The following is an 11,351-nucleotide window of genomic DNA, read 5'->3' as shown; positions in this document are numbered from 1 at the left end:
CTGAACTCTCTAGCATTATTTACAGTCATTGTTAATCTAGTGTCTATCTCTGCCTTTCATATAAGAATTGGAAGCCTACCTGGTTGACTGGGTATATTTTTTCATTACATGTATTTCTGCATAGCTCACCGATCACTGTGCAATGTATATTATTTCTGCTTGTACCAATAACATCATGCCAGTAGGTAATCTTACACTATGTTTTAGTTGTCTTCGACACCAAGATTATGTGTAACACTTGAAGAATGGCAAGGTTGAAAGGAGGGATAGTTAATGTTGATGGCACCAACATATTAATGTGTTTTGGCACTACTTCTATACAAACAAGTTGTTATTAAGACAACTAAGAACTGAGCATGACAGGAAATCCTGGTTCAGCCAGGAGAGCAGTAGAATGAAAAGCTGATTTTCACATACATTTGCCAGGAATACTAGTTTGCAATTGAAACACACAACTAATAACTCACTTCTGTATGTCAGTGCCAGATTGTTCCCTTGAGCATTAATTTCAAAAAGAGTGTCATCACAGTCAGTAAAAAAAAACCCATGTTTTGACCAAACCCTTAAATCGAAAACAAATGTTTAGACAGAACAGGCTGTTCATAGTATTACAAATACATTTATCAATCCGCTAAATTGGAGAAATACAGATATGATGGATAGACTAACAGATGAATAAGAAATTGGTTGCGTGGCTGCATCCAAAGAGTTACTGTCAATGGCTCAATATCCAAATAGAAACCAGTAACAAGTGGTGTTCCTCTAGGGTCTGTATTGGGACCAATACTATTTAATATCTTCATCACAGACATAGATAAATAGGATTGAGTGCACTCTCAGCAAGTTTGCAGATGACACCAAGAAGAATGGTGCGGTTGACACGCTGGTAGGATGAGGATGCCATCCAGAGGGACCTGGGTGAGCTAGAAAAGTAGGTCCATGTGAACCTCATGAAGTCCAACAAGGCCAAGTGCAAGATCCTGCACCTTGGTCAGGGCAACCCCCTGGTTTCAATACCTGCTGGGGAATGAATGGATTGGGAGCAGCCCTGTGGAGTAAGACTTGGGGTACTGGTGGGTGAAAAATTGGGCATGAGCTGGCAATATGCAGTCACAGCCCAGAAAGCCAACTGTATCCTGAGCTGGATTAAAAGAAGCATGGCCAACAGGAAAGGGAGGTGATTCTCAGCCCCGGTCCACTCTCACGAGACCCCACCTGGAGTAGTGCCAGTTTTCCCAGTTAAATCATTCAAGACAAAAATTTAAATCCACTAATTACCAGAACTGAACAAATAAACATTTTCAAGGCAGAATATCCTATATAAGTGTCACTGCTATATTAATGCACTTTTTAAAAGAAACTGATTAGTAATATTACCCTACCAGTCAGGTATGTTTGTTCATGCAACTCTGTGATGCTTAATAACTCTGCATTCTGTTGTTGACAGCTTTTTCTTGCCTGATGCCATTCCAGAGCTGCCTCAGAGTTTATCTGGTACTGGACATTTGTTAAAGGATCGGAATTCCACAATACATCAAGGCTATTAACTGTAGGGAGAAAAAGAAATGCTATAACCTATCATAAAGACAGAGCCAGAAAAAATATAGAATAAATCACTTAGCAAAAATACACAAACCTAATCACTGCAGTAAAGAATTTGTTTGAAAGGAATCTCAAAACTCTCTGATGTGTTAATAAACCCAGGGCAGAGATAAACCCTGTGGAACAGGACACAGGTTATGAAACAATAGATATGTCACCATTTTCTCCAGTATAACAAAGCCACTGTTTAAGACAGATGATGAGTGGCTAAAGCAATGCTAAAAGAGTTGATTTCTCACTGTGAAGAAAAAGATTAAAAACTTCTAGTCACTTGCTAGCAAAGGTGTACATCAAGCTGAACACTTTTTTGAGATAAGAAACGCTATGTTTTTACAAATTATGGGTACTCTGTAAAGTGCCTATGGATTTTATTACTCTGATAGAGGTAACCAGACCCAAGCACTGAACACAAGACATACATTATCAGCATCTGTCTCACCCTTTCATGCAATTCCTGATTTATCTTATTCATGTATCTGACATACCACCACACCTCCTTCTCTGCCACATGACCTTGTGATATCCTTGAATACCTGAACTTGGCACTTTTAGACAATGCCAACAGAGTGAAAAAGTCATCCAGCAGGGCCCACCAACAGTAGAAGTGGCCCCAGAAGGTTCCACACTCCTTATACTACTGCAGCCTCTCCTGGCTTCTCTCAATTGAATCCCCACCACTAGCAACAGACAACAGCGTAATCTTGCGCTGTCAAAAAAGGAACCTACAGAAGGCCCAAACACTGAGCTAAATATCACTCCATAAAGAGATTAATTGCATGACAAAACCAGAGTATAGCAGAGGTGACTATACGTCTGCTGATAGTGGGAAAATGACTGAAATTCCTGTAGCCTGTATCAGGTTTTCTGAATTCAGAAAAGGAAAATAATTCTTTCTCTCAAAATTTTCACAGCTTGCAACTTCAGAAATTCTAAGTGTGCAAATAAGAGGAAAACAGTACAATAAACAAAACTCAGGACAAAGTATGATACCTATTAAAGTCAGCAGGTCACTAACCAGTTCCAGTTTTTCCTGTATTATATCTAATAGTCTATAGAAAATACAAAGTACTTCTTCTCAGATTTCCCTTAATAAAAAAAATCAAGACTAACCTACTGTAATATGGACATTTGACTAAAAATAGGAACTTTTATCTGATTGTCATTATCCACAAACCAACATCTATCCAAAATATTTTATGACGATCACGACACTATGTTCTACAAGACCATAAATTCCTGTGTATAGGCCTGGGATAAAATAGAGATTGCAAAAATATTAAAATCCATAATTCAACAAAGAAACTTGGGTCAGACTTGAGACAAAGGGTTTTACAGGTTTTGTACAATTACTACAGAGCAAGAGGTAAACAAGTCTCAGGCTTTCATCCAACCTTCCATCATGGTCCCTCAGTCTCATAATTTATAACTGACTTACATATGGTGCTCTTCTGTAAAAATAAAAATGATGCAGTAAAATAAATATGTTATTGTTTTTCAGTTATCCATTCAGAACAAGTTGTAATCTCAGTTCAATATCATTGGAAACTGCATTAGTAGAATCATATCAAACAAAAACTGAATATAAATCCTGTTAGACAGCCTATAAAATAATTGTCATCAATTCTTCTCCAAGCATGCAGTAGAGAATTAATATAATAAATACATTATAGTTTATATGAATTTATAATATAGTATATAAAAATGCAATGCTGTCAATAGCAAAAAAGTATAAAGTATTACAAATTTCCTTCACATGCTTATCTTCACTTTGAAATCTTTTTCCAAAGTGCTCCTCCTTTTTTTTTCCTTTAGTCCTACATAAATCTGTGAGGTCCAAACTCAGATTATGAGTTCCAGATAAATCAGAAAAATCAACACAAATCCCCCTGTACAACTTATTTGACCAATTCACCAGGCATTTTCAACCAGACTCAAAATCACAATGAAAAAACCTCGCAAGACATCTTGAAACACCAGCATGGGAAAAAAAGCCTGAAATAAAAAATAAATTTGGTGTTTGCGAATGAACACAAGGGTGTCAATTTGCCCAATGATAACGCTGTGCAAGCTGTTTTCTTCCCCAACATCTACTTTTGCATTGCAGTGCGACACAGAGCTAAAAAAAAACACAGTGGAACCCATTAAGAGCCAGTATTTCCTAGGCTACTAAAAAATTTCTGATATAGCAACACCTCTCAGTTTCTTTCTGTGAGATTTAAGATTCTATTTTCACAGCATCAGGGTTTCTTTTTCAAGCACCAAATAAAGAGTTATATTCACAATTATATTACCTCCACTGGTCAAATCACTACATCTCTATGGATTATAATAACTGTTTTAATTATAGTCTTATGCCCTTATCATTTCGGTTTTACTCACAATTAAAAAATCATAATATGGTTCAATCATAATTTTTCAGTATGTCCAGGCCCCAGTATGAAGAGCTGTAATAGCCTGCATCACATTTTTATATCAGCAGTTTTTCTCCCTTAGAGAGTTTAAACAATCCATAAATCTTATTTAAAAAAATTAAACATACAGAGGCAGTGCACTCCTCTTTCATAGGGCTGACTAAAACTTCTGCTACCACAGCCCATCTCACATTAAAGTGTATGACCCAAGCTAGAATATTTTATAGTCAATACTGAAGAATCAGGAAGGAAACATGCAGGCAATCAGCATAAAGCAGCTTTTTCCAAAAACAATCACAGTCATCTGAATGGATTTCCTTGAATTATGCCAAAGAATTAAACAAAATGTTAATGATGCCTCCTATTTGTTATACTCAAAGAGCACCAGATAAGTAGAATTCTGAAGTTGATATTGTGTGTGCAGTATCTTCAGGATTGATATTCCTAACATGTTTTTAATCTCTTGAAAATAACTCTAGCAAAAGAAAAAAAAAAAGAGAGAGAGAAAAAAAAAAAGTCAATTTTATTTCTCTGAAATAATGAATGCAATATTAATGGACATCAGGAAATCAGGCAGGGCCACAAATACTTCATGATCAAACCAGTTAAGATCAACCCACAGCACTTTCTTCACTTGGAAGGAAAGGCATGTTTTTCTCCTTCGCTCTGACAGCTGGAGCTTTGCAGCAAAAAATAATAAAGAAGAAGGGAGGCAGAAGTGCTATTTCTTTTCAGGTGACAAAAGAAGCAGCAGCTTGCAGACAAAATGCTTATGACATATTTTACAGAAGTTCAGAGAAAAATTGTTCAACTTTAGAAGAATTCTAATACATACAGGCATATTGCTCTAATTTACTTTAAGTAGTATCAACTTTCCTAAGTAAAGGTCTGTATGTTCACGATACTACAGTTGAAACTGAAACTATATTCAAACCAAGGAATTTAAAATATAAATAGTTCTCATTGATTGTAAATACAGAGCTGCAATGTAGCACACAGATTTGGGAAATACTGGAATTTAGTAAAAGGTTCGTGTAAGCTCCTTCATCTTTAAAAGGCAACTCATTCTACAAAGTAGTCTTAATTTTCAGTTAAGCTATATTCCAGCTTCCAATTCTGCTGTTTAAAATTCTAGACACCTTTTTGCATATACTAACACAAAATTTTAAGATAGAATTAATTTCCTATTTAAGTAAATGGTTTAATTAGAGATTCTGATGTATGATCAGCACACTTTCACCTGGATATAGTTGGTCAATTTTTTTTATGCTAAGCTCTATGTTTGCACATTGAAGTAGTTCCCAAAAGGATAGCAGGCTGCATGGAGAAAGAGAAATTCATCATTTCAAACTCTGTTTTATACAGTAAAGCACACGATAAGGACACAGATATTTCCATGCAGCTGGACAACAGCAGAGCAGAATCTTGAGGATACAAAACTTACATTTCAATGGGCAAAATCCATACATATTGTCAACATCAAAGTTTGAAGTGGTTCCACACCAGAACCAGCCATCTGATCTGCCAGCATCTGTGCAGTCAGCATACCATTTACCACCAAACTTAAAAGGGAATACACAAGGTGCACCATTGGCATTTCCTTTCACTGTGTAGGTATCTAAGGAGACACAACAATTTGAAATCATTTAAGCAGTAAGAAGCTTGGGAGATACATGTATATATATATATATTTATATCAGTTCACTTTATTATTATATGCTAGCGTATTGTAGAAATCAGAGCTTGATAACTTAGTATACAAACTGTACTAGAAATGGGACATAATAATTTTACTCTCTAAATCTAAGTTGGTACCCGTGTTCAAAATGAAACAAATTTTTATTTCTTAAGGAGACTCCTGACCAGCACTGATTGAGCCAACACAAATACATTCCCATTATACATTTTACATGCATAAAATCAAAAGTATAAAACCGACACAGTTAAGAAATGTTCTTTTCAAGCACAAAGAACGTCTGATTTTTCTGTCAATAACCCACTCAGCAACTGATAATTTTAGACATGGAAGGCCAAGTACTTATAAACTCGAAAGATAAATACCAAAGAGTGTCTCCAGAATACTATATCCAAATAAAATTCCCATTGGCATCTAAAGATTTTTTTTTTTTCATCAGAAATCTAAGTCAATTAAACTTATCAAAGTAACTGAAGTGGTTTTCTGTGCAGAAAAGTGTGCATACATTGATGAGAGGACATACAGAGGAACATGTCATGACAGGGACTGCTAGAGAGATGACATACCAAGGTCACTGTCTCACAGAGCTGCTAGAACACAAAGGAGGAAGGAATTGCAGGCCATGACTCCATTTTCTTCCCTGCTTCCTTTCATGTAATTTGCTATGGTTCTTTTTTTCTGGCTCTAATCAGCCTTTGTGTAAGCCTTAAAAAATGCATCCTTACCTCCCTCTCTCCATTTCTGTTAATCAAAATACTAAATGGGAGGCCAGATGTATTCCCAGATTCTTATCTTAAAGATATATAGATATATATATATAGATATACATATATATCATACTTAACTTTTTCAAATTTAGCTGTTTGAATTATTTCATTTATTTGTCTAACACCAACTCTGAGACTCACTTCAGGCACCTAGGAAGGCATCTTCAATATGTAAATAGTAAGTTATCACTGACTGTTATGTAATAGTTACACATGTGTTCTGAATAATCATGAACTTTTTTCCCCTTCTCCAAATGAACTACCATGCATGGTTAATTATTTATCAGAACACTGACAAGTTGTACAATTCAAGTATTGCTGATTTCACCAGAAGTCACACTCACTGATCATTAACAAGATGAAGGAATTATCCTGTACTTCGAAATATTTTCATTAGATACACTTAGAAATGAGTTTGAAATACAGAAATTAATTTACAGAACTTTACCTTCATAGCCTCGAGAACACAAATCGTCTGTAGTTCCGTAGACTTTCCACCTACTCCATATACCAGATCCCTTGTACAGCATAATATTCCTTTCCTGATTGTTTCCATAGTTGAAAAACAAATCTTTCCCTTGGATTGCAAAGAGGGTCTCATTTCTGCATTCCCATCGCTGCAGTTCACTAGCCTTGTCACAGGGATACAGAGTGATGGGAACCCAGTCTTTCTTCGAAGGCACTCCCAAGCACAATTTGAATGCTATGCTCATAAGCTGGTGATCTGAGACCCACCTGAATTTTTGTGACTCATTTTCTTGAACGCAAGGAGCAGTAGTCACTGAATTTGAACTTCGAGCAAGTACACAGCGCTTGTGATCTTCATTATATATTAAGAAGATGCTAGTATCTGTAAGACAAAAAATACTGGAATCATTTTGTTGGAAGTGTCTTACTTACTATTGAAATGAAACATGAATCTGGACTCTACTTCGGGAGTTAAAATCTCATCATCTGTTCAGCAAAAGAAGACGCAGTACTCTGGTGGCCTACACCTGCTGAAGTGACTGTAGAATGCAACTAGTTCAGACGTGAGGACATTTCAATTACTTTGCACCAGTGAAAGCATCTACACTCAAAGTGTAAGGCAGCAGATATGCAGATGTAGTGTCTCCTGTAGCTTTAAGGCATGCATTAAGCTGAAGAGTGAAAAGACTCATGATATTAATCCAAGCTGTACCCATGAGAGTTACTAAAATAAGGGAGCACTGTACAGTGTACACTGCAGATCCTGACACTGAGCACTCCATCAGCACTGGCTCCTTAATCCTTGCTCCCAGGCATGAGGACATGACAACAGCCAGTGAGTTCTTCAGGCTCCATCTCCCCACAGTGGGAAGTTCTATTCCTATAAACTCTGCTAAAATCCATAAGAGCCTTAACTGAGAAGAAGGATATATTTTAAGCTTTACACACAGGCTAGTTGTAGGGCTAGAACAGCATATTCATTTTTCATTCAACTGCAGCAATTAGGGATTTATTTCTTCTTTCTTACATTACTTGATTATGAATGAAATTGTGACAACAATGGGATTTGCCATCATTAGGTGTGCCACATAATGACTTATGAAAATTTACAAGGCTCTTCGCAGCTCTCAAAGTTGTCTCTCCCTCTGTATAAACAGCATGTGTTTCCATGTGTTCAAGGTTTATTTCAACATTATAAGCACTAGAAAAGTTTTTAGTACCTCTTAACATTTGGATGTACTATGAAATGCAACATTTCTGAGCTGGTCTTGCCCAAAGACTGAGAATTTCTCTTCTGTGATTCCCTTGAGATACATTTTGGCACAGTAAGTAAATAGTTGTCTCTGCTATTGGATCACATAATGTAACACAGGCCACACGGTCTTGAAACTGTATTTTAAATGGGACACAAGCTAGGAAAGAGAAATACCTATTTATATGACTCTAGGGATTGATGCTAATTAAAACATTATTTATTTTAGTCTATGATTACCAAATTAAACCAAGTCTATAATGGAGAAATATTTAAAGGGAAAACAAGTTAACCCCAGAAAAGTTCCCCTTCCTTACTGAGGCTCCAATATGGAAATGATCCTACTTTCTGCAGAAGAGCAACCTGGGAACAGATCACAGAATCACAGGATGTTAGGGGTTGTGAGGGATTTCAAAAGATCATCCAGTCCAACCCCCTGCCAGAGCAGGATCACCAAGAGCACATCACACAGGAACGTGTCCAGGCAGGTTTTGAATGTCACCAGAGAAGGAGACTCCAGAATCAAGCTGGGCAGCCTGTTCCACTGTTCTGTCACCCTCACCATGAAAAAGGTTTTCCTCATGTTTACATGGAACCTCCTATGCTCCAGTTCAGTTTGCACCCATTGCCCCTTGTCATGTCATTGGGCATCACTGAGAAAATCCTGGCTCTGTCCTCCTGACACTCGCCCTTTACATATTGGTAAACATTAACGAGGTCTCACCTCAGTCTCGTCTAAGCTATAGAAACCCAGCTCCCTCAGCCTTTCTCAGAGAAAGAGCTGAGCAAGACTTATCTCATCTATGGTTCAGTTTCCTTCTCCTGTCCTTTGGCTTCCAACTCACTGGGAAGTATTGCAAAACTGATGAGCACTGGAAATCATTGCCTTTTGCCAATCTGTTTTACTCTCAGACAATACCAGGAAATGTATAATTATCACTGCTAGTGATAACTTTTTTTTATTTTGCTTTTCTACTAGCTTTTTAGCACAATGGTACTGTAAACTGATATATGCAATGCTTGCAACTCTGCTTTTCCTGAAATCTTATTTGAAGTTTCTGGGTAAAAGAGATGTCAGGCATTTTCACATGTGTGGACACACTACCTGATCTTTCAAACTGCTAATATGGTATTTGTGGCCTAAAATAACATTTCTTATTTTATGCAGTTTTTGGTATAAAAGGGAGGATGCTATGCACATGAAAAAGGTACCTCAGAGTCCAAAGCCTGGATTGCTGCACCCAAGCCTGAAAGGTTACAGAATTTTGGCTTCAGAAACAAGGTTAGAAAGCTGAACTAAGACGTCTGATGAGTGAGGATGGGGGGAGCCAGGGGCAAGACAAATCTTTGGTCCTCTGCTTTTCTGACTGCACCTTTACAAAGTGTTAGCAGTATGTAAAGGCAACACAACTGCTTGTACAAGGTCCTCAGCGCACGCGGGGCTCTGACAGGGAATAATACATAGGTAAGCAGCTAAAGGGCCAACACAGCCAAGCAGGCACTGAGAACAAGTTGGCACCAAAATGGGACAGAAAAGGAGGTAGCAGGATGCTAGAGCCACTGGACCTGAGACTGTGGTTGCAGGATTTCCTTCTCCTAAGAGTTACTTCTGTCTCATCTATGACCATACAGCAGGCTTGCAACATGGTCCTGTGTGGCTATAGTTTACAGCGTTATTTCTGTGTTTGTTCTGCTTGCTTAGCCATTAGAGGATTCCCATTTCAACCTCCATGTGAATGATTAGATAGTTGAGAAGAATATGAAACAAGCCAGGTATTTGTGCAACACTTACTATGACCTGCCAAATCTTCCCTGTAAACACTTGATACAGCTCCTGTCAATATGATGAGTTGTAACTGTGACGTGGGGAGAGCAGAGTTACTCATACAGTCATTAACTGCATTTCACTGCTCTGTAGCGACATTTGTTATAGAGTTCCCATAACAAAGTGCCATTCTTGACTATAGATGAGCTGTAGGTGGTACACTTAGAGATTCACTTAATGATGATGAGAACCACAGTCTTGGTACTTGGACACTAATTTCTAAAAAACTAATCCATATTTTGAGAATTACTCCTGGAAGGAGGCATTCTTTAAAATGCATAGGAACGTGCCAGACAAAGGAACCAACTTACCTCACCATTATAACTCATCCAGGGAGACCTAGTATCTTTCCCTCAACTGTCCGAAGTAGACCCTAATAGAATTTTCTCAGGCTTCAATTTTTCTCCACCCACCACGCTGTGACTATTTGCCCATATCTGACCCCAGCTGATATCCAAGGAATTGTACCATGTGCTGTAAAATCTCACTACGTATCTTTTCCACAGTAGAGATTTCCAGTATGCCAACATAGCTTCACACTCTGCAGCATTTGCAAGCCATCACAGATTATGCAAGTGTAAATCAAGAAGCCAATGAAGCACTACCAGTGTTAAACAGTAATGGAGAGCACCAGAAGAGCACACCAAAAGCTCTGAGTGAGAGATAAGGAAGCAATAAGGCAGCAAGCTGGTAGAATGACTGTCTTCCTGCAGACTCTTGCTTACCAGATAGTCTATAATGATTGCTGCTAATTACACAAAGCAAGAAAGGTTATAAAGTGTTATAAAGCTGTACTTCATGCTTCTGAATGTACTTCATACTGCCATATACTGTACTTCAGTAGACCTCAAAGTGGAGAGCTGAGGATGCTGAGAGGCTTTCAAGAAGGACAGATGCAAAATTTTTGGTGAAAAACAGCAGTGAGTTGGAAATCACAGTAATTCTCTGAGCTGGAGGGTGCAAGCTCCAGGTGTCACCAAGAAACACATCTTTAATCTCTTTTCACAGCTCTCTTCTATGCCAACACCTCAGCTACCATAACATCCCCTCACAAAAGCCATCTGGCAGACACAGGTCCCCCAGCCCGTCAAAGACCAGAGGACAGAAAAGACAGAAAAGACAGTGCTCAACACCAGGCTCTTCCGCACACCTTGGCTGTGAGGAGGCAGGTGGAGGAAAGCTGGGTGACAGCGTTAACTTAACGGGGGGCTGAGTCTCCTGGGCGGGGGGGGAAACTGAGGCGCTTTTTGGTGCTCACAGCACCGTGGCCACCCAAAGAGCCTCCCCTGAGGCTCCCGCAGCCGCCCCTCCCCAGGCATCGAGGCTGCCC

General features: G+C 38.4%; 1 protein-coding gene across 1 annotated transcript in view; it reads right to left on the bottom strand.

Annotated features, from left to right (window-relative positions):
* Positions 1-11,351, bottom strand: part of LOC104391878 (macrophage mannose receptor 1-like) — a 57,522-nt gene that overhangs the window by 45,792 nt on the left and 379 nt on the right. The window contains exons 2-4 of the mRNA XM_010001230.1: positions 6,925-7,326; positions 5,458-5,631; positions 1,383-1,547 (exon numbers count right to left, since the gene is read on the bottom strand). Coding sequence (XP_009999532.1) covers positions 1,383-1,547; positions 5,458-5,631; positions 6,925-7,326 — 741 coding nt within the window. The remainder of the gene's footprint in view (positions 1-1,382; positions 1,548-5,457; positions 5,632-6,924; positions 7,327-11,351) is intronic.

The sequence above is a fragment of the Chaetura pelagica genome, unplaced genomic scaffold (genome assembly GCF_000747805.2).
Source record: "Chaetura pelagica isolate M959 unplaced genomic scaffold, ChaPel_1.0 scaffold841, whole genome shotgun sequence".
Lineage (NCBI taxonomy): Eukaryota > Metazoa > Chordata > Aves > Apodiformes > Apodidae > Chaetura > Chaetura pelagica.
Note: the sequence above shows the minus strand (reverse complement) of the source record. Positions and strands in the feature narration are given on the sequence as shown.